Raw genomic sequence first — 27,868 nt, forward strand, 5'->3', positions numbered from 1 at the left:
AAGATGTCTGTGAGGTCGTCTTGCTGAAAAGCAGGTGAGGGTGTGGACCATCCCATAAACTCTATTATCCTTGCCATCAAGGTTCTATAAGGGGTTTCAGCATGTTCCCCTGGGTCTGGTCTGGCAAATTCCACTTCTGGGGAAGTGTCCAACCCACTTGCTTCCTGTAGGGATTCTTGGAGGTCTTTTAACCTACCTTCATCAGAGGTAAATTCCTCTGGCGCAGGAGTTGCAGATCCCTGCAACTCAAAAGGTCTTTCCTGATCCGAATCCTCCCCTTCTTCATAAATAGAAGATAAGACTCTGGAGTGATCAGGTCTTGAAAATGGTATAATTCCCATTTCCAGAGCAGAAGGAGCCAAATTCGTCATGATTGGCTGAGAAAACGTCAACGTCGTCGACGCGGACGTTAAAGGCTTTGAAGCCATCGAAAAAGGCATCGAGAAAGGTGGTAGAGGCCTCGATGAACTCGAGTATCGGGATTCTACTCGAGGTTGTCGACGACATTCTTGTGCTCGAGGCTCTGGGTATGGCCACTGGCTGTGAGGTGGCCGTGGGTTTATCCTTTCTCGGCGTCGAAGACAGCGTCAACTTGACTGACCTGTGCGTAAAAGAACCCTTCGATAACGGCGTTGATGACGCCGATCTGTGTCGAAGGGATCTTCGACGACGGCGTCGATGACGCAACTTTGCCTTTAGTCGAGGGTTCGTGACGCTCTCGAGTGGCTTCTTTCACCAGGTACTGCGACTCGCAGCTTTTTGATTTTTCAGGTCTTTCACCCAGGGTATCACCCTCAGCAGTCTTCGAGGGGGTCGAGGCCGTTTTTTCAAAGACGCTTAGCATCATTTTCCTGAATTCCTCCCACTCAGCCTGAGGGCTATGTTTTGTGGGGCAGGAGACCCTTTTTGGGGAAACAGAAGAAGAGGAGGAAGGGGATCTTCGACGTCTCTTTTTTGAATGCTTAGATCTCGAAGAGTGATGGGAACTGCTTCGAGACCTAGAACGAGAATGTCTTTTGTGATGGCGAGGAGACGAATGACTCGACTCCGGCGAAGAAACTTTTGAAGAAGTTTTAACTGCCTTACCTCTCTCGGGCTTCCCCTTACGCTCCTTCAAGGCTTTCACCATCATGGACATGAAGTCCTCGAATTCCGAACAATGGTGCTGGATTCCCAGGCACCACAAACAGATCCTGTGAGGATCCGTCAACGACCTTTTCTTTCCACAGTCTCGAAATTTTTTGAAGCCGGACCGTGGAGTCGTCGGTTCGGGTGAGGAAGCCATCGAGTACGAGTCGGTAGTCACGAGGATTCATTGATATATTTGACTGAAGAACTGAGCAATGATATTTCGAGGCCCCACGAAGCGCGGAAAAACGGAACTGAGCAGCGGACGCTGCAGGAATCTATTTATACGCGTGGTGACGTCGGCGCCGATACGGAGACCGTCGAGGGACATCGGCTCGAGGGATGTTGACGCGCAGCGCCCTCTACTGAAAACATGTTTCCGAGGCCAGCAAGCTGGGAGATGATCTATCAAAGATAAGGAATACGTTGGAGGACACAATCCCTTCGAAAGCCTGTTATTTTAAAGAGACATCTCTTCCATCCTTAAGGAACTGTTGCTTGGAAAACAAACATTTTCTATCCTTAAGGAACTGTTGTTTGAAAAAGACACTTGCCATCCTACCTGAAATATCAGGGGAAGTGAGCCACCCTCTGTCTACATGGATTTCTTTTTGGAAAATACAATATCTATTGGATTTATCTACTTGTTTCGATTGTGAACACTTTTTGGCCAAACATAGGTCAGAGACATTTTCCTTACACTTTTAGTTGTTCCCTTTTAGTGCGAGGGTCGGATTAGTATGTTTTGTACACAAGGACAGTTTATATAATTTTGACAACTTGACACAGACTGATGTTTAGTTTTTGTTTCCTAGGTAGGGAAACTCTCTTTAGGATATGGAGAGAGAGGCCTTTATCGAACCCTTTTATTTTAATAAAGATGTCTTTTAATGTTTTCCTGAGACTAAGCCTTGACTGCTCGCTCACTTACCTTAGGTTTTGGCTAACCAGAGAGTCTCCTCCATGTTTAACATGAATCGGGTGGCCTCACAAAAACCCTCCTCCCCCACCTCCATCTCCTCCAGGGGCTGATTTTGGAAATCCATCTTAACAGCTGTAATGTACCTTTCACATCAGGAAAGCAGTAATCCCTATGCAGTGTGCTGCCTGGGTATAAATCCCCCAAAAGGACATACTAGGATTCCCATTGACCAATGCCTTCATAAACTTGAGTTTAGGCTAGGCATCAAGGCCACTCATGTCCCACAGGTTAAAAGCCAGGCCAACCGGACCTTCATCCTAACAGTAGGATTCACCAGCAAGTTCTGAACATCCCCATCCTCCATGCACTCCTTGTCAGAGATCTGTCCCATCCTAGAAAAGAACTCCGAGCTAGAGGTAGGGTGTGAACCGCTGGCTCTCCCGTGCCTCCACAGAGGGACTGAGGCAGAGTGGTGCTGAGACCAAAGCCAGAATGCTCAGTGCTGGTGCTAGGATATATGAAGGCTGAGCCGTGCAGCACAGGATGGAAGCAATTTCCACAATGGAGGACTGGGCCAAACTAGAAGGCACAATTTGGCTGTCTTAAGAGGTACCTCTGTTGGCCTGAGAAGGTGCAATGAGCCTCTTTGAACCATTGTCACCAAGGCAGAAGTGTCCAAGGGCGTGGCAAAACTCTTCTGACAGCTCCTGGGTAGAGGTGCTGGCGGTGACCGGTAACTGTGCATTTGTAGGTGGTGAGTCTTGAGTCTGAGGCAACTCTCTGGAGTAGGAAAGGGGATGCTATCTGGAGTTCAAGGAAGTGCGGCACTTATAGGAGTTACACAGAGAGGGTGATCTTCTAGGGTTGGAGCTTATTGATGTTCTTCATACTCTTCTCCCAGGAACAATATTCCTTTGGTTCTTTGGACTGCTTTACTGTCTGATACTTGTCCTTAGAACATAAGGCTTCAAAGCAGCTATGGATTTGGTGGAGGTGTTCTTCTCCCCCGCTATCTTGTGGTAAGCAATGAAAAGCTATATGTCATGTTTCCCTGCGATTCATAGACTTATATTACCAGCATTCGCCAATGTCCTGCTCGGGACACAAGCTCCAAAGGAACTGCTTGTAAGGAACAGACGTAGACATGGGTTCTACGCAGCACTTAAAGGGCTTAAAGCTGGAGGTTTTCAGGGGATTCATGATGAAGGAAAAATTGCTCAGAAGCAGCGGCTGTCCCGAAGCAAAATGCTGAGCACATAGAAAAAAAGAACAGGGGGCCTAGGACTAGCCCATGTCATGTACACTACGAGTGACATCATAGCCAGAGTCACTGCCACCAACGACAGACAGCTGCACAGATGCAGAGCCACAGTGTACTGGCTGGTTTGAAAAGGTTTCCAAAGCCAGGAGAACATTTCTAAGATGAGGAATCTGGGAGAAAAGAAAATTCATTAGAAGCAAATGGTGCACATCCTCTCTCTGCCCTGATGTATTCTAGGCTCCAATTAGCTTTTCTTAAGATTGTGTTGGGTAAACCATATTTCATTTCCAATAAGTTGACAACCCAAGGTTATTCCAGCATGTCCTTCCAGTTACTCTTCAGCTTAGAGATCAATGAGTTCATGTCTACCTCCAGGACTCAGATATCCTCATGATGACCTGCTTAGCAAACATATCTGAATCCAGTGCACTAAAAACACTCGACTCTGAAAACTGTCAAGATGCCACCTTACCCACCGCAACCGCCTTCCCTCTACAACATCGGTCAAGGCTCTGCTTCCAAGATGTGAACCATTCCCTTTGGTCATGGGCATTTTACTAGAGCAAGAGCACTGCAAATAACTGACAGTGCATCATTGACTGGTGTTATAGGCCATCCTCCAATGGCATCAGTGGTCGAAGTGTACGCAAAGAAGTAGTGGAACTATGTTGCCTGCAGGCCTGCCCCCTCGCCCATCACAATTCCCCCTTGCAAGCGTAACCCAAACCCCAAATAAACCCGCCTGCTTCCAAGATGTGTACCATTCCCTTTAGTCATGGGCATTCTACCACAGCAAGAGCACTGCAAATTACTGACAGTACATCATTGACTGGTGATATGGGTGATCCTCTAATGGGACCAGTGGTCGAAGTGTACGCAAAAGAAGAACAAGTTACTTCTTACCTTGTAACGTTCTTTCGACGGGATGTTCCTCCGACGTATTCCTCATCTTTGATAATACGTTTCCAGCTTGCTGGCCTCAGAATTTTTTTCTGTAGAGGGCGCTGCGCGTCGACGTCCGCCGAGTCGATGCCCCTCGACGGCCACCGTATCGGCGCCGACGTAACCATGCCCATAAATAGCCACGCACGGCGTCCGTTGCTCAGTTCCGTTTTGTAGCATAAGAAAAGTCATGCCTGAATTGGTTATTGACCTTGAAGGAGCGTAAGCTGCAACCACAAGGGAAGTATTACTGCGGGGATGGATGGGAGGGGCGATAAGGAATACGTCGGAGGAACATCCCGTCGAAAGAACGTTACAAGGTAAGAAGTAACTTGTTCTTCGAAGGGATTGTGTCCGCCGACGTATTCCTTATCTTTGATAGACTCCCATAGCAGTGGCATGTAATTGGAGGTGGGAGTAAGAATGTCATGTATCTCTTTAGGGATGGACCGAATGTAATACGGCTTTGCCAAATCTGGTCTCTTGACTAGTGGAGGAATCCAGGTTGTAAAATTTTGTGCATTTATGTTCGGACGACCATGTGGCAGCCGCACATATGTCTCTGACCGGTACCCCTCTTTGGAGGGCCGAAGAGGCTGCGATACCCCTGGTTGAATGAGCCCTAAGATTTTGGGGTGGCTCTTTCCCTGCCAGTTTGTAACATTCCAGTTTGGCCAAAATAATCCACCTGGAGATGGTTTGTTTTGTTATGGGTAATCCCAACTTGTGACCTGAGTATCCTAAAAACAGTTGGTCTGCTTGCCTGATCCTAGCCATTCTGCTGATGTAAAAGCTTAGAGCTCGTCTTGGGTCCAGCCTATGTAGCCTTTCTTCCTCTTTCCCCGGATGGGGAGGAGGGTAGAACGAAGGTAAGGTAATTTTCTGAGTAATATGAAATTCAGAAACCACCTTTGGGAGGAAATTAGGCTTCACCTGTAGGACAACTTTGTCCTTGTGGAAAATTGTATGTGGGGGTTTACAGGAGAGAGCTTGTAGCTCGCTCACCCTCCTAGCAGATGTTATTGCTACCAATAGGACAGTTTTCGCGTGATAAATCTCATCGAACAACAGTGAAGTGGTTCGAATGGAGTGCCCATTAGGAAGTTTAAGACTAAATATAAGTCCCATAAGGGAACTTGGAATGGTTTTGGAGGATAAACATTAGTTAATCCTTTGAGAATTTGTATCACTAGAGGTAGTTTGAAATACGATGGTTCCTCCGCAGTGCGCTTGAAGATTGAAAGCGCTGCGAGATAGCCTTTTACAGTGCCAACTTGAAGGCCTGAGTTTGCCAAGTAGAGTAGAAACGATAACACTGTTGGTGTACCACATGAAAAAGGGTTGATATTCCCTTCTCTACACCAGCTGCAAAATTTGTTCCAACGGCAGCGTTATAAAGACTTTGTTGCTGGCCTTCTGGCCGAAAGCAACACCTCCATGACGTCATCAGGGAGATCCCTATCCTTGTACCTCACCCTTTCAGAAGCCAAGCGTGAAGGTTGAGGGTTCTGATGTCTGGATGGAGAACCTGACCTCCCTTCTGCGAGAGAAGATTCACTTTGAGTGGAATACGCATTGGAGGGCAGATGGACATATCTAGAAGGACCGGGTACCACGTTCTCCTGGCCCAGTCCGGGGCAATTAGGATCATGGTTTTCTGGAATCTTCTCAACCTCCTGATCATTTGAGGAATAATGGGGACTGGTGGAAACGCGTAAAGGAGTGGAAACTCCCAGTCCACTACGAACGCGTCTCCTAGAGCTCCTCTCGGGGGAAATTCCCTTGAACAGAACAGATCGCACTTCCTGTTGGTGCTTGTGGCGAACAGATCAACCTGAGGGGTTCCCCAAAGGGCGAAGATCTCTTGAAGGACTTCCTGAGCTAGCTCCCACTCGTGGGAGACTGTGCTCTGCCTGCTCAGAGCGTCCGCTGTCAAGTTCTTCTCTCTGGCTAGGTGGACTGCCGATAGAGAGATTCCTTCCTGAATTGCCCAAAACCAGAGCTGCATTGCCTCTCTGCACAGTGGCAGTGACCCTACGACTCCTCTTTTGTTGAGGTAGTGCATGGCCACCATGTTGTCCGTCATTATCAGGACATTTCTCCCCTGCACTGATGGCAGGAAAGCTTTCAGCGCTAGTCTGATCGCTCTCAGCTCCAATAGGTTGATGTGTAGTCTGGACTCCGATGGAGACCAACGACCGCTGATGGTCAAGTCGTTGGCATGGGCTCCCCACCCCGTGAGTGAGGCGTCTGTGACTACTGTTATCTCCGGCCATGGTTGCCAAAACAGTTCTCCTTTCAAGATGTTCTCTGGATAGGCCCACCATTGAAGGTCGCGGGCTACCTTGTCCGGAATCCGGAGGAGATCTGTCATTCTCCCTGAGAATTGCGATCACTGATTTCTCAGTGCCCACTGAAGAGATCTCATTCTCAGGCGAGCCTCTGGCACAAAGATGATGCAGGATGCCATGAGGCCTAGCAATGTCAAAAAGTCGAAGGCTGGGAGACATTGGGCATTTTGAAACTTGTTGACCATCTGCAGAATATCTTGAGCCCTCACCTCTGGTGGCAAGACTTTTCCCAGGGAAGTGTCCAGGACCGCTCCAATGAACTGGAGTCTCTGTGATGGTATCCTGAGGGGCGAAAAGGAGTTTGGCGGATAGCAGCTCCTAAAGATTTTGCTGCTGCTTTAGATGTCTGCAACTTTTCCAGACTGTCATCAGCCTTTTTTCTGAATAATGAAGAGCCGTCAAAGGGCATATTCAAAAGTCTGGCCTGTACATCTGGAGCAAAGCCAGACATTCGCAACCACGCATGCCTGTGGATTGTTGTACTAGCCGCCATGGCCCTGCTGATACTGTCAGCAGAATCGATGCCAGTTTGAAGTGACTCACACATGGCATCTTTGCCATCTTTAATAATGTTAAGGAAGGCTTCCTTTTCCTCTCCTTCGGGTATGCAGTCAGCTGCTGATGAAGCACACTCTCACAGTGTGCGACTGAACCTGGCGAGCGTACAGGTGACGTTGATGGACTTCAACGCCATACTAGAAGCAGAGAAGAATTTCTTTGCCATAGAATCGTACCTCTCTCTATCCTGTGGGACAGTAGGGTAAGCGGTCCTGCTGCTTGATGAAGTTGCCGCTTGGACCACCAGGCACTCTGGAGTCGGGTGTTTCGATAAGTATTCAGGGTCAGCTGCAGCTACCCTATACTTGGCTGATGACAATGCATTACTTACCGTAAAAGCATTTCTGATGGTTGTATCTGCTTAGATTCACATGCTGTGCATAGGTCCGACATCCAGTGGTCACTGCGGAGTATTGCATTTTGTTTTTCGTAGTCGAAAAGGGGACGTCGACAAGGCGTGTCTGTAACACTATCCCTATAGTGACGTGTGTTGTACCCACAATCCCTCACGCGTCGAGGTCCCTCTGTTTGTATTTTTCTGCCCTGAGGGAGCCTTCTAGACGTGAGTGAGTACAGAAAAGAGAGAAATATAGAAAAGGATGTCTATGTTCCTTCCATCCAAGCGGGGAGGAAGGGTGGGCGCATGTGAATCTAAGCAGATACAACCATCAGAAATGCTTTTACGGTAAGTAATGCATTGTCTTCTGATGTTTGTTAATCTGCTTAGAATCACATGCTGTGCATAGACTAGCGAGCAGTACCCGGAGTTGGCGGTGGGTTATGAGAAGGAACAGTAGAGAAAAGATGTCTTAATACTGCCTGTCCCACCTGGGAGTCAGATCTAGAGTGTGCATCTAGACAGTAGTGTTTTGTAAAGGTGTGCACAGAACTCCAGGTAGCCGCTTTGCAGATGGACTCAAGGGGAACATTTGCAATGAATGCTATGGACGCCCCCGTGCCTCGAGTAGAATGTGCTCTTGGCCTAAAGGGCAGTTCTCTCTTAGCAAGAGTATAGCAGAGAGTGATGCATTGAACAATCCATCTAGTAATAGTGGACTTTGAAACTGCATCCCCTTCTCTTCCTGCTGCCACCGAGACGAAGAACTGATTAGTCTTCCTCAGTGGTCTGGTTCTTTCCATGTAGAACATGACCGCTCTGCGGATATCTAGTGTGTGCAGAGTCCTTTCTCCCAAGTTGGAAGGATTTTGAAAGAACGCTGGTAGTTCTATAGACTGGTTTACGTGGAATTTTGAGATGAATTTCGGAGCAAACCTTGGGTGAGTGCGTAGAACCACTTTATCTTTGTGAACTGTAACAAAGGGGTCTAGAACAGAAAGAGCCTGTAGTTCACTTACTCTCCTGATGGAGGTGATAGCTATTAGAAAAGCAGTGTTAAGAGTAAGGTCTTTAAGAGATGCTTTGTGCATAGGTTCAAATGGTGAGCCCATGAGTTTGGTAAGTACCACGTTAAGGTCCCATCCAGGAGCTGGGTCAGCTATCGGGGGGTGTATTCTCTTTACTCCCTCCATGAAGGCCTTTATAACAGGGATCTTCCACCACAACACTTTGAGTTGGGAAGTGGTGTATGCAGAAAGTGCCGCTAGGTGGACTTTAATGGAATTGAACACTAGACCTGAATCCAATAAATGGGTCAGGTATAGAATAATATGTGTGGGAGAGCAGTCAATTGGGTTGATGCTCTTTCCTCTGCACCAAATGACAAATCTCTTCCATTTGCTAGAATAGCAGTGGCGAGTGTTAGGTTTTCTGGCTTCCCTGAGGATGTCCATGCATCTCTGTGGGAGCTGTAGATGTCCAAATTCTATGATCTCAGGAGCCAGGCTGCTAAGTTCATGTTCTGGGGGCATGGATGCAGTGTCCTACCCCTGTCTTGTGACAGCATGTTGTACGGGCAGGGGAGTTTCACTGGGGGAGATAGAGACATCTCCATCAAGTGAGCGAACCATGGCTGTCGGGCCCACATTGGGGCCACCAGTATCATGGTTACTTGTACCTGGTGCATCTTGTGCACTAACTTGTTGAGAAGGGGAGTCGGGGGAAAAGCGTAAACAAATTTCCCTGACCATTGAATCGACAGACCGTTCCCCTTGGATTGGTTCTGGGGGTACCTGGAGGCGTAACTTTGGCATTGTGAGTTCTCCAGGGTTGCGAACAAGTCTATTTCTGGGAACCCCCATTGCGTGAAGACGTCGAAGACGATGTCTTCGTGCAGTCGCCATTCGTACACTTCGGGCAGGGGGAAATCTCTGCTGAGTTTGTCTGCCAGCAGATTGAGTTCCCCTGGTACATGTTGTGACAGAAGGAACATATTCTGTTTGAGAGCCCACTTCCATATGTTTTGGGCCAGTTTGGACAGTCCTGGAGAGTGGGTTCCCCCCTGCTTGTTGATGTAATACATGGCTGTGGTGCTGTCTGTAAGGACCATCACTGTCCTGCCTTGTAGGTGTTCCTTGAAGGCTTTTAGCGCCTTGAACACCGCTAGTAGCTCCAGAAGATTGATGTGTTTGGATGCTACGTTCGGAGTCCACTCTCCGTGAGCAGTCTGATGGGATAGGTGAGCCCCCCATCCTGTGAGGGATGCGTCTGTGGTTAGAGTGGCTTCTGCCGCGGGTGTGGCAAAAGGTTTCCCTTTTTCTAGGTTTTCCTTTGTCCACCACCGTAGCGAGAGAACTAAGGCCTGCGAGACCACCACTAGGTCGTCCCATAGTCCGCTGGCCTGACACCACCGGCTGTTGAGCCACTCTTGCATTGGGCGCATGCGCAGGCGCGCGTGAGGTACCAAATAAATACACGACGCCATCATGCCTAGCAAGCGCATTGCTTTGCGTACCGTCACCTCTCGACCGGTCACATATTGAGGGATCTGAAACAACATGTTTTGGACCCTCTCTTTGGAGGGGAAGACGAGGCCGTCCTTTGTTTGAATTAGAGCCCCTAGGAATTGTTTGATTTGGCTGGGGTCTAGGCTGGACTTCTTTTCGTTGATGGAGAAGCCCAACTGGAACAAAAGGTCTACAGTCTTTTGGGTATTGGAGAAGCATGTTTCGTAAGAATCCCCTGTTATGAGCCAGTCGTCGAGGTAAGGGTAAACTGGGATGGACAACCTGCGCAAGTGGGCCGCTGCCACTGCCAGTACCTTCGTGAATACCCTCGGTGCTGATGCTATGCCGAAAGGTAGCACTCTGAACTGGTAGTGTTTGCCCTCTATCATGAACCGGAGGTATTTTCTGTGCGCTGGCAACATTAAAATATGAAAGTATGCATCTTTCATGTCCAATGTTGTCATGTAATCTCCCTGTGATAGCAGTGGGATCACTTCCTGTAAGGTCACCATACGAAACTTTTGGGGTTTGATGAACTTGTTCGCTGGGCGCAGATCTAATACAGGGCACATGGTTAGATCCTTTTTGGGTACAAGGAAGTACACTGAATAAATACCTTCCGTTACCTGAGATAGAGGCACGACCTCTATGGCTCCTTTTTCCAGCAGTTGTTGTACTTCTTGTAGAAGGATGGCAAGATGTTGCGGTGACATGCATCGTCCCCTCGGGGGTTTGTATGTTGGGGAACTGTTGAATTCGATGCAGTATCCGTGGGCTACGGTGGAAAGTACCCAGCGGTCTGACGTTATACCCTCCCATGCTGGAAGAAAGGTTGTTATCCGGCCCCCGACCGGTGTTGCATGGGAGGGGACGCGAATCTTCGCGTCACTTGGTGTTGTTAGGGGCTTGGGAACCTCTGGGGGTGGACCCTCGCCCTCTTCCTTTGCCCCGGCGCTGTCCTCTTTGGCTGTACTGGCCACTATTGGTCTGGAAATTGGTGGCAGGGTACTGTTGCTGCTGGTTTTGTTGTTGGCGTTGGCCACGAAAAAAGCGTTTGTTGCCATAGCCGCGCCTGGTAGAGGGCTTAGAGATTTGGTCAAGAGTTTTGATAGTATCGAACTCTTTTTTAGCCATCTCCAGAGCCTCATCCACCGCTTTCCCGAAGAGGTTTGAGTCTTCAACAGGTTTATTTATTAAAGACGCCTGTGTCTCCGGTTTGAACCCTGAGTTGCGCAGCCATACGTGGCGTTTTAGGACTATTCCCTGAACTAGGGAACGTCCCGCAGTTTCTGCCGCATCCAGAGAGCTCTTTACAATACTCTGGTTGACCTGAGTTCCTTCGCCAATAGTTGAAAGCAGGAGTGTACGTAACGGTTCCGGCGCTTCTTCGGCGTCTTTGCGCAGTTTGGCCCACTGCGCGTCCGCATAGCTAGCGAGCAAAGAATTGTTGTTAGCAATTCTTGCCGAAAAGGCGGCCGAGGATGTAACTCTTTTTGCGAGGGCATATAACCGCTTGCCCTCCTTGTCAGGTGGTGCCTCACTGGTGGACAGTGGTACCCCTGCCCTCTTTCTTGTGTTGGTTACTACCAGGGAATCCGGAATGGAATGTCCCCTGATGTACAGCGGGTCTGAGGGTGAAGGAGTGAAAAGTTTTTCAATTCTAGGATTGACCCCTCTGATTAGTGCAGGTGTGGACAGCGAAGGGATGATTCTTCTCTTCACCGAAGCGAGGAGGGGAATTGTCTGACTGACCGGGGGTTTCTCCTTAATTACCCTTTCTACAAAGTCTAATTCAGGGGAGAGCTCCCCAGTGTCCAGTTCGAAGTGTGCTGCTGCTCTGCGCAACAGGGCATTAAATGTGGGTTGATCGTCAACGGGATACTGTTTCTAACCGGTGAATTGTCAGGAGGATTTAGGTTCAGGACGTCAGTGTCGGAATATATTGATGGGGATTGCCAGGGGTGAGAAGGTCCTTCTTCTGGATCTTCTCCGAAGCCTTCTCCTACCAAGTCTGGGCTGTCTTCCAGACCTTCCTCCTGGTTCCGTCCCTCTTCCTCGTCCATAAAATCATCCTCTTCCTCAAAATAATGTTCTTCCCCAGTGAGGTCATACACACTATGGAAGTCTGAGGCTGTGTCCTGGTGGGGATTGACTAGTCTTGGAATTTTGCCCCTGGGGTCCTCCTGAGGCCCTTCTCTTATTCTCTTTGGAGTGGGAGGGTTTTGGGTATTCATAAACCTCTCCATTCTTTCCATGCAGAGATGGAGCCTTTCCATGGTTTCATGGGGTACCCCTGAGCGGTCTAGCGGGGGAAAATTGGTGTCTTGTAGCTGAAAACGGCTCGACCTCTCCCACAACGTCGAGGAAAGTGTCCCGTCGCCCTCCGAAAAGCCTTCAGGTGTGCTGGGAATCCCTTCGACTGAAGGAGATCGTCCCTGTGTTTTCGGCGTGTCTTTCGACCTTTGCGTAGCGCTCGACGAGTCTTTCGGCGTACGCTTGTGGGCGTCGGCTACCACGATCCTCGCCAAGCTCTCAGCGACTCGTTTGTCAGCGGAGGGCTGTGGTTTCGATGTTATGGGTGTCGATCGCTCTACGGGGGCATGCGCTTTCTACTGATGCGCTCCGGCCGATGATTTGGGGCCGGCGCCCTTATTTGCCGAAAGCCCAGTCGCTGGTCGCGGCTGCGGTTGCGAGAGGGGCTTCGAACCCGAACGGTCCGAGGAGGCCGCCGGTGAAACCTGCGTCTCCTTGGGCACTGATGCTCTCTTCGCCTTCGGCAAAGAAGAGCCATGGGTTGTGTGCTTATGTGTGGTCTTGTGTGCGTCAATGTCGCCGGGGTGTTCATCCCCATAAGCAGGGCGTGAGCCGAGCCCGTCGGGGCCGGGGACAGACGACGAAGCGCGTGTGCGCTCTCTAGGGGGGTTTTCGACTTCCGCAGCGGAGGTCGTGGTATCACGTTCCTCGTCACTGTTGGAGGTAGCGACGGTGGGTGGAGTGTCGGCCTTCGACATAGCGTAGGCCGCCCACCTCTTGACCCTACGGTCTTTTAGAGTCTTCGGCTTAAGAAGCCGACAAGCCGTGCAACCTTCCTCTTTGTGATCGAGGGGCAAGCAGCAGTTACACCGTGAATGCTTGTCCTTCCAAGTAAACTTGCCCTTGCAAAGCGGGCAAAACCTAAAGGGTGTCCTCTCCATAGCCGAGGCAATAAAACGTGATAACCACCCCAAGGGAAAGGAAGGGGAAAAGGAAAGGCATTCTCAGAAAAGAACTAGAGATGTCCCACGACCCCCACTCTCCCTACTGTATTTGGCCTGCGAGGCCAGGCCACCTGTTCGGCAACGCCGAAGGATCTCCTCCGCTCGTCCCCTCCGTCGAAGATCTTGCTCGGCGGAGACAGCTTCACAACAGCGTCGAGGGGGGGGATCGATATGTTCTATATTAATATAGGAAAAACGACCAAAGGTCGAGGAGATGAAATCTGCAATGTCTCTCGAGGAGCTCCGCGTAAAGGCGACAAGTAGCTGGGCGGAAAAAAACAATCTGAGGGACCTCGACGCGTGAGGGATTGTGGGTACAACACATGTCACTATAGGGATAGTGTTACAGACACGCCTTGTCGACGTCCCCTTTTCGACTACGAAAAACAAAATGCAATACTCTGCAGTGACTACTGGATGTCGGACCTATGCACAGCATGTGATTCTAAGCAGATTAACAAACATCACAAAATCTTTTATTGACAGCAGGGATAACTTCAGGAGTTTCCCAATTAGATGCAATCTTTCTTTGTAAGGCTGCATGGAAGGGGACCACAGGATCCTGCTGTGGACGTTTGTCTAATATGTCTGTCAGGTCATCCTGTTGAAAAACAGGCGAAGGCGCAGACCAACCCGTGAATTCAATAATTCTTGCCATCAGGGTTCTATAGGGTGTTTCGGCATGTTCCCCTGGGTCTGGCTTAACAAAATCCACTTCTGGGGAAGTGTCCAACCCTCTTGCCTCATGTAATGACTCCTGTAGGTCTTTCAACATTCTTTCCTCAGAGGTGAAATCCTCTGAAACAGGTAGTGTGGTCCTCTGCAACCCGAAGGTTTCCTGGTCAGAATCTTCCCCTTCTTCATAAATTGAAGATAATCCAGGGTACTCTGACTTCTGAAATGGTATAAAACCTATTTCTAAGGCAGAAGGAGCCAGACTCGTCATTATTGGGCGAGAAAACATCGATGTCGTCGACGCCAATGTGACAGGCTTCGAAGACGCTGAGAACGGCGTCGAGAAAACTGGTAGTGGCCTCGAAGAACTTGAGAGGATCGGGATCCTACTCGAGGATGTCGACGACGGTCTCGGCGTCGTGCCGGAGGCTCTTGGAATCACCGTTGGCTGTGGAGTAGCCGTGGTCTTCTCTTTCATCGGCGTTGGCGTCGACGATGGCGTCAAGTCGATCGACCGATGCGTCGAAGAACCCTTCGACAACGGCGTTGATGGCTCCGATCCATGCATCGAAGGAATCTTCCACGACGGCGTCAAAGACAGTAGCTTCTTACCCGATGGCCCGTGGCGCTCTCGGGTGGAATGTTTCGCCGGGTACTGCGAATCGCGGCTTTTTGATTTTTTGGGTTTTTCACCCGGTGTATCACCCTTAGCTGTCTTCGAGGGGGTCGAGGCCGCTTTCTCGAAGAGGCTTAACATTTTCTTCCTGAATTCCACCCACTCAGCCTGAGAGCTGTGTTTTGTGGGGCAGGAGACCCTTTCTGGGGAAACAGAAGACGACGAGGAAGGGGATCTTCGACGTCTCTTCTTTGAGTGTCTTGATCTCGACGAATGGTGGGAACTACTTCCAGATCTAGAATGGGAATGTTTTCGACGGCGAGGAGACGAATGCCTCGACTCAGACGAAGAAACTTTCGAGGAGGTTTTGACTGACTTACCTCTCTCCAGCTTCCCCTTGCGCCCCTTCAAGGCTTTCGCTGTCATGGACATGCAGTCCTCACACTCTGAACAATGGTGCTCGGCTCCCAAGCATCACAAGAAGATCCTGTGTGGATCCGTTATCGACATTTTTTTACCGCAGTCTCGACGTTTCTTGAAGCCGGATCGCGGCGTTGTCGGTTCCGATGAAGATGCCATTGAGAACGAGTTGGTATATTCGAGTAGATGTAGATTAGTTTATCTGACTGAACTGAGCAACGATGTTCCGAGGCCCCACGAAACGTGGAAAAACGGAACTGAGCAATGGACGCCTCGCGTGGCTATTTATGGGCATGGTGACGTTGGTGCCGATACGGTGGCCGTCGAGGGACATCAACTCGGCAGACGTCGACACGCAGCTCCCTCTACAGAAAAAATTTCCCAGGCCAGCAAGCTGGAAACGTATTATCAAAGATAAGGAATACGTCGGAAGACAGGATCCCTTCGAAGTAGTGGAACTATGTTGCCTGCTGGCCTGCCCCCGCGCCCATCACCACACCCCCTTGCATTTGCAATCCAAACCCCCAAACAAACACGCCTGCTGTTTAAGGGAATGTTAGGTGCAGTGTACTGAAGTGCAAGTTTCAACTTCTTCCTAAACTTATTTGAAAACGAAACCATTCCGCAACGGTTTCTTTTTAAAATAAAAGTATAGGAACAATTAAACTAGAAGAAAAAAAATATATATATATAAGCGTACTGCTCCCTACTTCCCCCACCGAATTCGACCGCTGAATGGGACTTTCAGTACCTGGAATGATAAAAATCACCTATTAAGTAAACTAATCAAATATAATTTTAAATAATGACGGTACATACCGCTTGTAGTTTGTCCCTGTTGTCCAATAAGATCTTTTCTGTATGTCTGTATGCCTTTGCAATCAACAGCTTTGCTTCCTGCAGAAAAATGAAACTGAGGAAGTTAAGTGAACAAGGCAGGTCTAGTTTTCCACAAGTATGCCACTTCTGCCTTTTATTCCCCGTACAACTCACCATTATGCCCTTGTGGTGTTCACACAAACATTTCAAAACAAGCATTATTAAAATGCGTGGGTGAATATTCCAGTGAATTAAGATGAGTGCCTTGCCACACTAGTAAAACTAGCTTGGCCTTCTCACATCATTAAGATTAGAAGAATTAGTATCTAAGCCAACCACCGTAAGTCACACTTCAATGTCTGAATGGTCCATGTGAAGCGTTAGTAAATCTTTTGAATGATGGCTCAATTTTTTGTAGAAGCTTGTTGGCCCATTCCTTCAACTTGAGAGAGAATAAGTCAATGTAAGAAATAATGTGGACTATAGGTAAGTGGTGTGAATTTAAAAAGCATTGGTATCAGCCATTGAGCTAGTTTGTAAATACTACTGTAAACTGTTCAAGCACTAGCCAGACTGGAGCATGTGTAGCACTCTTATTTTCTATTTCACAGGAGAACAGACTGCCTGCAGGGTCTGCATCATAGGAAAGACAGATATCTGATGCCCTAGGGATTCTGCATTGTCAAACAGTCACCTGGCTCCAATATTGCATAAAATGAGAGTGTTTCCAAAATTGTATTAAGGAATCTACAAATGAATCATCAAAAGTCATCATGACCTTCGAGATAGTTTCCTTCACAAGGCATTGTCAGCAGTGAATAGGGTTGGCTTTGTCATGATGTCCATGACTGTATCCCAACATATCTGCATCTCTGGGAAAGACAAAATATTGAGGAAGCTTGCAAAATCCAAGTTATTATCTTGCAATACCCAGTTATACCTTCAAACATTTAAAGGTTTTAAAACAACTCATCTCTTTTTCAAGTAGATCAAGTCTTGAAATCCCACATTTGTTGGACTAAAACAGGAAAGCTCCTTCACAACTGATTATGGCTAAGAGGAGTTGCAGATCAAACTATCTCGTGGGCCACACATTGTGCACTGCCTAGTGGCTTTCTGAGGTCTCTATTCCAAATATCTATATGCTTACTGCGGGGGAAAGGTGTTTTATTGCCGGAATTCTTTAAACCTTTGATTCAGCCATTTGCAGCACGTTTTGCTGATATTTTCTAAAAGGTAGTTAAGCTACTACTAGCTACTTTTCTGTAAGAAATACTGGATTCCCATTTGCATTTGGTGCATTCTTTCACTTTACTTGGCACAAAGTACTGCTATGCATTCATTAGATGGCCTAATGCTGGCGTTGTAAATGCATGGTAGATTCACATAACCTTTTCCCAACCTGTAAAATCAGCTCCTTTAAAGGCTGGGGTGTATTCTGGTTTCCTCTAAATAAGGTGTAACTGTTAAAAGCAAAGAGGTGAATTTTACTTTAATCGGTGTCAGGTAGTCTGATGCAAGTGAGTCAAAGAATTTCTTAGAGAGCCAAACTAAGTGTCAGAGATGAAATCCTGTTACTCCCAATTTCATTCATCCATTTGGATGAGAACATGTTATGCTAGATATTTAGAGATTGAGTGGCCTGTATTAATCTGGTGACCTTTTCAGAAATATGTGGCATGACCTCCCTTGTCTTTTTTTATATTACCCTCTATCTATTTAATTAAAGAAAGAGCTTGTCTGAAGTCTCATAGTGTCTTAATATACATCTTCAATTGAGATATTCAGGACGTCCATTTCTTCAATTTACATTTTAGATTATAAAACAAGTCTGGCCTTGTGCAATTACTATTGCATTTAAGTGATTACATCCTCTGGGTAACTAAAACCAGTATATCATCTGGGTAGTGCAAGAGATGTTTGCTACTGAAAAGACAAGGGGTTTGAGCACCACTCAAATAACAGCGACAACAGTGATCAACCCCTTGCCTTGTGTCCCAGGTTAGCTTTTGTTCTACGAATTAGACCCCAATCAATCAAAATCTTGCCCTTATATTTTGGCCATCATCATACTTATGAATCTTGTATTTGTACTCAACTTACAGATGACGGGCCTCTGCCAAGAAAGCCCTTAATCCCATGAAACAGCCTTTTAAGATCCAATGAAATAAAGTGGTTAGGGTGCTTCTCTCCATTTGGCAATGTCTAGCAAATAACATATCTAATATGATTGTCCACCTGTCTTCAACAATAAAGCTTTTCCTATACAGGTCTATTATGAACAGCAAGGAATTTTAGGCATACTAACAAGATTTTAGTGGCTTTGAGGCAAGGTTCATTATTGAAATATGCATGTATAAAGTACAACTTTTGGGGTCCTTCCTTAGCATTGCAATGACTGATACATCCATTTCACTCACTCACCTCAAGATTATCTTTCAACAAAATATGTACAGAACTCTCTCAAGGACACTAGAAGGTAATGGAGGAGGACCTGGAATCTTACAGAAATGGGATAAACTGCTATCAAGTTCTAGAACTTATTTAACTTAGAGATGAGTGCCTTTTGGGCCTTCTCTGTAACGCTCACCTGATTCCCGTAGAGGCGCCGGTCTTGACTGGGCGTATACCGTATCTTCAAAGGTGATGTGTAACACACGGCTGGCTCTTTGGGCTGGACCTCTGTGCACTGTATGTCTGACTCGAAGGGTAAGATGTCTGCTGATAGAAAATATGGGATTAAGGAACTGGGTTATTGAATGTCTCTCTCTTCTTCCCTTTCTCTTCTCCTGTAGAACCCCAAAGGTTAACGCTCTCACCTTAGGTAAGTGAACGCCGTGCACTCCATCTGCCTCGGGGCAGGGTGCTGTAACCAGTTTCTTCACTGGATAAGGGGAGCAGGCCTCTTGACTTCAGAGGACTGCTGTCCGTCGTTTACTGCACGAACGGTAAGTTTCGAGGAATTCTAATGTCTTTAAAGTCTTTAGTAATGATGTTTCTTGTTTTGCAGGGTTCCGGCGATGGCGGATGACGGGCTGAAGTGAGTTGAAGATGGAGCCCGTGTGATGAATAGAAGCGCCTGGAAGCACGTAAGTAAGCGCTTGTTGCCTGCTTCACGATGCGCTCTAACTGTCTTTTTATTTTGCAGGTAGAAGTTCGGAGCGGCTGCAGGGTGCCGGAATACCCACTGGGTTAGATGTGGAAAGGAGTAATGGCACGTGAGTATTAAAGTTCCCCAATGTCTTTAAACGCACCTTGTTTTGTCTTTCAGATGCGGGATGCAGCGCCGAAGGCCTCCGGAGCGTGCGAAGAGTTGGTAAGCTTTTGTCTTTCAGATGCCGGAATGCAGTGTGAAGACCTCCGGAGCGCACGAAGAGTAGGTAAGCCTTTGTCTTTCAGATGCCGGAATGCAGCGCGAGGCGTTGGTGACAGCCGATGGACCAGGTAAGTGAAGAGCTGTCACTGAAGACCGTAATGCTAACCTGTTCTTTCTTGTCTTTATAGGTGTTGCTGAAGACTGGATTCAGGATGGTAAGCCTTTTTCCTTAGGCCCAGGATCAGATGCAGGAGACACGATGAGCGTTCTGCTGCAGAGGATGCAGAATAACGCAAAGCAAGATTCATCCATCGGGGTGGTTTAAATAGCCTCCTGTAGTGCTTAGGTGTCTCCTTGCACAGCCACGCCTAGGTAAGAAAAGAGTTCCTGCTTTCCAGAAGAGTTCCAGTATTCTGAATCTAGGGAGTGGCTCCTGCCCCACCCAACAGAAAAAGTAGTTCCAAACAGAAGAGGATCAGAGGCTCAACTGGCAGGCAAGTAAGCAGCATGGTCTGCTGCAGGTAAGTCCACCCAAGCATTATGAGCCCGGCGCTTCCAGCGCTGGGACTGGGCATATTTATGAGCCTGGTGCCACTGGCGCCAGGACTGGGTCCAAAAGGTCCCAATTGGGACTGGTTGGCACTCGGAACCTGGGTTATGGATCTGCTTCCAAGGGAGTTGGGAAAACCCTGACCTTTTGGAAGCAGAGATCATGACAGTACCCCCCCTCAAGGCCCCTCCCAAACTGGGCTTCTCCGGCGGTTTTGGCTTGTCAGGAAATGTTCGGTGAAATCTTTTGATTAGGCGAGGAGCGTGGACATATTCAGCAGGTTCCCAGGATCTCTCTTGGGGGCCGTAGCCTTTCCAGTCAATTAGGTAAAATAGTTTAGATTTGGAGATCTTGGAGTCCAGAATGCTTTTGACTTCAAACTCGAGTTCTCCATCAACTAGGATAGGTTTTGGAGATTTAGTTAGTCGGGTTTGAGGTTGCGCGGGTTTTAATAGAGAGACGTGGAAGACCGGATGTATCTTCATGTGCGGGGGCAAGTCCAACTTGACCGCTACTGGGTTTACTATGGTAGTGATGGAATAGGGACCAAGGAATCTTGGGTTGAATGTGCGTGGCCCTTTTAGAGGTAGAAATTTGGTGGATAACCAGACTTGATCCCCTACTTGATATTGAGGGGCTTCCTTCCGATGTTGATCTGCTCCTTTCTTGTATTGTTCTTTAGCCCTTTGAAGGTGAGACACAGCTTCCTTAAAGGCTTGGGTGATTGTAGCATGCAGGTAGTCTACTGCTGGTGTTTCAAGATCTTGGAGGGGATCCAACTCCGAGGTTCAAGGGTGACTGCCGTACAAAAGAAAAAACGGGGTTTTCCCAGTTCCCGAATGGACAGAGTTATTGTAGGCATATTCGGCTATCCAAAGGATGTCTTTCCAAGTTTTTTCAGTTTGTTGCAGCATGCAGCGTAAATACTGTTCCAGAGTTTGATTGGTCCTCTCGGTTTGTCCGTCGGTCTGAGGGTGGTGACTGGTCGATAGTCTCACATCAATTTGAGCCGACCGACAGCAACTTCGCCAAAAATGAGAAATAAATTGACTACCTCGATCCGAAATTAGAACCGAAGGAAAACCGTGCAGTCGGACGATGTTTTCAAGAAATTCTCGGGCCAGAGTTGCTGCTGTTGGCAAGCCTTTGAGCATAATGAAATGCGCCATCTTGGAGAATAAGTCCACGATTACTAGAATCGTATTGTATCCGGAGCATGGAGGTAGATCGGTGATGAAGTCCATAGAAAGCGTATGCCAAGGGCGAGGTGGGATGTCAATAGGGCGTAAGAGGCCTGCTGGTCTTTCCTTTTGACTCTTGTTTTGGGCGCATACTCCACAGGACATTATAAAGTCTCTGATATCTTTTTTCCAAGACGGCCACCAGAAGTAGCGCTTGATCTTTTCTGAGGTCTTGGCCATACCGGGATGTCCTTCCATTAAAGAATCGTGATAACAAGAGATTACTTTTTTCTGTAAATCTGTGCTGGGTAGGTATAATCGTTCTTGGAAATACAATAAGTTTTCCTTTAATGCAAAGTCCTTTCCCTGCAGATGCCAATTCTGTATGTCTGCTGGAGTTACAAGTTGCCTGGCTTTATCCTTAACTTCCTCTATGGATTCTGTGGCGATTACACCCAGAATTCTTTGTTCGGGAATGATTGGTACAGGTTTAGGGTTGATCAAGTGTTCTTCCACTCCCATCCGAGAAAGGGCATCAGCTTTACCGTTCTTTGTACCAGGTCGATAGGTAATTATGAAGTCAAACTCGGCAAAGAATAATGCCCAACGGAGTTGTCTAGAGGATTGGGCTTTTGCGGTTTTCAAATATTGCAGGTTTCGGTGATCCGTAATCACAGTAACGGTGTGTCGGGCCCCCAGCAGATAATGCCGCCAAGCCTTAAAGGCAGACTTGATAGCCAGAAGTTCCTTGTCAGTAATCGTGTAATTGATTTCAGGAGGCGAGAATTTGAGGGACCAAAATGCCACGGGATGCAACTGATTGGTTACCGGGTCCTTTTGTGATAGAACTGCCCCCATGGCAAGGCTTGAAGCATCAGTTTCCACGATGTAGGGGAGTTGGGGGCGAGGGTGTTTTAAGATTGGTGCAGAGATAAATTTAGTCTTCAAATCCTGGAAAGCTTGTTCCGCCTTGGTGGACCATTCAAAACGTTTGTTTTTCTTTAACAAGGCAGTGATGGGCTGGACTATTCGAGAGAATTCGGGGATAAACCTGCGGTAAAAGTTAGCGAAGCCTAACATGCTTTGCACACCTTTTACGGAGGATGGTGATGGCCATTTGAGAACTGCATCAACCTTCTTTGAATCCATACGCACTCCGCCAGGTGATAATATGAATCCCAAGAATTCAACTTCAGTCGCGTTGAAAACACATTTTTCCAACTTAGCGAAAAGTTTGTGTTGACGCAATCTTTCGAGGACCATCTTCACGTGTTTCAGATGTTCAGATTCCGATGAAGAATAAACGAGGATGTCGTCAATGTAAACAACAACACACACATCTATGAGCTCTCTGAGGACATCGTTCATAAAATATTGAAAGGCGGCCGGGCATTGCAAAGTCCGAAGGGCATGACCTGATATTCAAATAGCCCATACTTGGTGCGGAAGGCCGTCTTCCATTCATCACCCTCTTTTACTCGTACCAAGTGGTAAGCTCCTCTAAGATCCAGCTTTCTATAAATGCATGCTTTTCTGACTTGGTCCAGGAGTTCAGGGATCAAAGGTAACGGATATCTATTCTTAACGGTGATCTGGTTCAGGGAGCGATAATCTATACAAGTTCTAAGGTCTCCTTCCTTTTTTGGAACGAAGAACAAAGCTGAAGAAGCAGGGGACTTGGAAGGACAAATAAACCCATTTGCCAGGTATTGATCCAGGTATTGTCGAAGGTGAAGGTTCTCAGGCTCGGTGAGGGCATAAATTCTACTACAAGGAGGAGTAGATCCAGGTATCAGGTCTATCTGGCAGTCATAAGACCTATGAGGAGGTAGAGAGTTAGCCTGATCCTTCCGGAAAACATCTTGGTATTCTAGGTATTCGGGAGGTAACTGGGGAGTCTCTGAAGAAATTGCTGCCAGTGCAACACCAGGTGGAGGGTGACAGTAGAGACACATTCTGGAAACTGGACCGTTCTTGCTCGCCAATCGATCAGAGGATTGTGTTTCTCTAACCAAGGTATTCCTAGAATAATCTGAAACTGAGGGGCCTTGATCACATCGAACACGATCTTCTCATGGTGTCCATCTTGACTTACTAGCGTCACCTCTTGAGTGGTATGCGTTACTGGCCCGGAGGCTATCTCCGTACCATCCACCGTAGTAATGACGTCCTTTACAGCCTTGGGACAAAGAGTTAGATTCATCCTCAAAACCATTTCATGATCCACATAATTGCCGATGGCACCGCTGTCGACGTAAGCTTCAATTGCATGTAATCGAGCCGGATTATCAGGGCTAATGAGGACCATAGGTATCACGAAATGCGAGGTCACGGAACTGGTTTTCACGCTCGGCAAGAGGACCTCTATTCTTGTCGGGCGAGGTCGTTTCCCTGCTCAGAGTTTGTAACTTTGGTAACTGCAGCTCCTACTGCCTTCTTGGCAGGTTTCACCGGACAGTCTCGAAGAAAGTGCCCTGAGTTTCCGCAATAGAGGCATAATTGCAACTGTTTTCTCCTTTCCCGCTCCTTTTGTGTTAGAGGACCTTTCAGACCCCCTATTTGCATGGGTTCCCCGGAGTCTACTCCTTTGGAAGGAGTTGGCGGTTTGGAAAATACTCGAGCATCAAACTTGGAACGATCGGCCTTCCTGTTCTGCAGTCTGTGATCTATTTGAACGACTAAGTCTATATAGTCCGAACAATCTTGTGGGGGATTCACTACTTGGGCTAACACATCTTTGAGCTCTCCACGTAGACCTCTATAAAACAGCGTAATCCTTTTGTCCTCAGGCCATTGAGTTTCCACTATCAGTCTGTTGAAAGACGCAATATAAGCCAAAAGGTCTTGATTACCTTGTCGCAACGAAAGAAGCTCATTGTCCAAGGCCTGCCCCTGTGAATGTCTTGCCAACAGTTTTTCCATACTGAGCTGAAAAGCTTGAAAATCATGGAGGACCAGATCATCTTGATTTACCAGAGGGATCGACCAATCTGCCGCATTGCCACTAAGGTACGAAAGCACGAAAGCTACTTTAGCTTGATCAGTTGGAAAGGCTGCTGGCCGGCATAAGAAATGCAACCGGCACTGATTGATAAATACTGCAAAACTCTTTGGGTCACCAGAAAATCGTTCGGGCGGAGCCAGAGGTACATTCCCAGGTAGGTTGATCTGCACTGGATTCATAGAGGATGTAGAAGGAAGATTTCCCCCAGATGCGGGTAACGGGGTCTGTCCGGCTTGTGACTGTAGCAATTGTCTAGCGAGATCATCTGTTCGCTCCTTGGAAATAATCAGTTCCCTTCTTAGAGCATTCGTTTCCTGACGGGCTGCATGCACTTCTGCCCTTAGTTCCCCAAGTAACTGGGCTAGCTGGTCGGTATCCGAGGTTTCCATAGCGCCTGGACGGGAGTTTTGTGGTAGGCTTTGCGTTCTGTAACGCTCACCTGATTCCCGTAGAGGCGCCGGTCTTGACTGGGCGTATACCGTATCTTCAAAGGTGATATGTAACACACGGCTGGCTCTTTGGGCTGGACCTCTGTGCACTGTATGTCTGACTCGAAGGGTAAGATGTCTGCTGATAGAAAATATGGGATTAAGGAACTGGGTTTTTGAATGTCTCTCTCTTCTTCCCTTTCTCTTCTCCTGTAGAACCCCAAAGGTTAACGCTCTCACCTTAGGTAAGTGAACGCCGTGCTCTCCATCTGCCTCGGGGCAGGGTGCTGTAACCAGTTTCTTCACTGGATAAGGGGAGCAGGCCTCTTGACTTCAGAGGTCTGCTGTCCGTCGTTTACTGCACGAACGGTAAGTTTCGAGTAATTCTAATGTCTTTAAAGTCTTTAGTAATGATGTTTCTTGTTTTGCAGGGTTCCGGCGATGGCGGATGACGGGCTGAAGTGAGTTGAAGATGGAGCCCGTGTGATGAATAGAAGCGCCTGGAAGCACGTAAGTAAGCGCTTGTTGCCTGCTTCACGATGCGCTCTAACTGTCTTTTTATTTTGCAGGTACAAGTTCGGAGCGGCTGCAGGGTGCCGGAATACCCACTGGGTTAGATGTGGAAAGGAGTAATGGCACGTGAGTATTAAAGTTCCCCAATGTCTTTAAACGCACCTTGTTTTGTCTTTCAGATGGGGGATGCAGCGCCGAAGGCCTCCGGAGCGTGCGAAGAGTTGGTAAGCTTTTGTCTTTCAGATGCCGGAATGCAGTGTGAAGACCTCCGGCGCGCACGAAGAGTAGGTAAGCCTTTGTCTTTCAGATGCCGGAATGCAGCGCGAGGCGTTGGTGACAGCCGATGGACCAGGTAAGTGAAGAGCTGTCACTGAAGACCGTAATGCTAACCTGTTCTTTCTTGTCTTTATAGGTGTTGCTGAAGACTGGATTCAGGATGGTAAGCCTTTTTCCTTAGGCCCAGGATCAGATGCAGAAGACACGATGAGCGTTCTGCTGCAGAGGATGCAGAATAACGCAAAGCAAGATTCATCCATCGGGTGTGGTTTAAATAGCCTCCTGTAGTGCTTAGGTGTCTCCTTCCACAGCCACGCCTAGGTAAGAAAATAGTTCCTGCTTTCCAGAAGAGTTCCAGTGTTCTGAATCTAGGGAGTGGCTCCTGCTCCACCCAACAGGAAAAGTAGTTCCAAACAGAAGAGGATCAGAGGCTCAACTGGCAGGCAAGTAAGCTGCATGGTCTGCTGCAGGTAAGTCCACCCAAGCATTATGAGCCCGGCGCTTCCAGCGCTGGGACTGGGCATATTTATGAGCCTGGTGCCACTGGCGCCAGGACTGGGTCCAAAAGGTCCCAATTGGGACTGGTTGGCACTCGGAACCTGGGTTATGGATCTGCTTCCAAGGGAGTTGGGAAAACCCTGACCTTTTGGAAGCAGAGATCATGACATTCTCTTTTAGTACTGAAACGTTTAAGAATTACCTGTCTTCAGTTTATGTAGAGCGAGGTGGTTGTCCTTGAGCTATACCTCGGCTATTTCTTCCCCTGGATAGCCAGAATCTTATAGTTTGAATAAGAATGTTTGATAAAGAATTGGTGAAATGCCTCCAGTTTGTTCAATTCATGTTACAATAGTCTGCATAGCATATTGCCATTTTCACAGCAAAGTAGCTTCACTCTCAGTAATACAGAGTTATTTATGGGATAGTTACGCAGTTGACCCTTCATCATCATTACCTTTCGGAATTATTTCTTAAACCCTTTACTCTTATGTTTGATTAAGAATGGATAGTTCCTTTAGAAGTGAGCCCAAATGCACTTGCCTCATCTTCTCTGAATGTGATACTATGGACAAGAATTACTAGCCCGGCAGATTTAAGGGCATCAAGGTGTTTTACTTTTGGAAGATTTGATGAATTTTTGTAAAGTATTCATTATCCTGCCATGTAATATCTAGGGATTACCAGAGCATGCTGTTCGGTGTTCATTGGATGGCCTCTGCTCAACAAGATCAGTAGCAACTTACAAGAACACTGGTGCATAATCAGATATAAGAATATTAACTCAAGAAAACCTTTGAGAACAAACAGTATTGCTCATCAATGAAAGAACAACAGACGTGAGAATACAAAGCTTGAGACATGGAGGTGAAGATCAAGTTACTAACCCCTGGTAACATTATTTTGACCGGATTATAATCCCACGTATTCTTCATCTTTAGAGATCTTCTCTTCCAGCTTTAGCTGCTGCAGAAATTTCTTTCACCAGAGGGCACTGTGCGTCGATGCGGTTGACTGAATGTCCCTCAAGGGCTTTCATCTCAGGGTCGATGTCATCATAGGTAAATATAGCATGTGCAGCATCTGTTAGCTGCATTTCTGTTTTTACGCCTTCTCGCAGAATTACCAGCATCAGTGAGTTCCAGACAGTACTAGACTTTGAAAGAGCGCAAAATGTAATGCACAAAAATTCTACTGCAGAGTAGGCTGGGAGGGGCGATGAGGAATACGTTGGAGGAACATCCAGTCGAACAAACTTGTTCTTCGAATGGATTGTGTCTTCCCACGTATTTCTAATCTTTAGAAAGACTCCCAAATGTCTTTTTATTGGCACTCCTCTTTACAGAGCAGATGTTGCCATGCCCCTTTAGGAATGGGCTCTTAAGCCTTCTGGGGGATCCTTCCCGGCTAATCTTTTGAATTCTATAATGGCCAGTATTATCCACCTGGACAATGTTTGATTCTTGACAGCTAGTCCCAGTTTTCGACCAGTGTAGCCTATAGAAAGTTGGTCAACTGGGCGTATTTGCGCCATCTGCGAAACATAAAAACAAAGAGCACTTCTAGGATCAAGTCTATGTAGCCTCTCCTCTTCCTTGCCAGCATGAAGTGGCAGATAAAATGGGTAATACAATCTTTTGGTATAAGTGAAAATCTGATACCATTTTTGGCAGAAAAGAAGGTTTAACTCCTTGTCCTTGTAGAAGGTTGAAAATGGCGGTTTACTAGATAGTGCCTGCAACTCACTCACCCTGCGGGCTGATGTTAATGCTACTAACAAAATGGTCTTAAACGTTAGTAGTCTCAATAGACATGAATGGAGCGGCTCGAAGGGAGCGCACATAAGAACTTTCAACACACGATTCAGATCCCAGATAGGTACTTGAAAAGGTGTAGGAGGGAACACATTAGTGAGTCCTTTAATTGTATGATTAACAGCATCTTAAATTATGATACCTCTTTCTGATGTGTGCTTGGTGACTGAAAGAACCAAATATCCTTAGATAGTTCCAATCTGGAGCCCCAGATTTATCAGGTGCAACAAAAAAGATAACCCATCCATTTTCCAATTACTGTGAAGGTGATAAGGCGTACATTGGGAGTTAGGTCACTCCTTTTGTAGTCATGCAACCTTACTGGGAGTTATTACAAACCTTTTGTGCCTCTCTAACACCAGATACAGTATTTTGCTGTTTGGTATAAGCTTTTTGTGTTGTGGTCACCATTTGTAGAGGGAATTTCCCGACTTGCACTTGCTTTCAGTGTACATGCAAGCCTTTAAATATTTTCAAATATATTGCCATCACGTC

At 47.3% G+C, this 27,868-nt stretch overlaps 1 protein-coding gene across 1 annotated transcript in view; it reads right to left on the reverse strand.

Annotated features, from left to right (window-relative positions):
- SPG7 (SPG7 matrix AAA peptidase subunit, paraplegin) overlaps positions 1-27,868 on the reverse strand; it is a 980,080-nt gene that overhangs the window by 135,673 nt on the left and 816,539 nt on the right. The window contains exon 16 of the mRNA XM_069635587.1: positions 15,794-15,871. Within this exon, the coding sequence (XP_069491688.1) occupies positions 15,794-15,871 (78 nt within the window). The remainder of the gene's footprint in view (positions 1-15,793; positions 15,872-27,868) is intronic.

Source organism: Ambystoma mexicanum, chromosome 1q (assembly GCF_040938575.1).
Source record: "Ambystoma mexicanum isolate Mex_15411 chromosome 1q, UKY_AmexF1_1, whole genome shotgun sequence".
In the NCBI taxonomy this organism is placed as follows: domain Eukaryota; kingdom Metazoa; phylum Chordata; class Amphibia; order Caudata; family Ambystomatidae; genus Ambystoma; species Ambystoma mexicanum.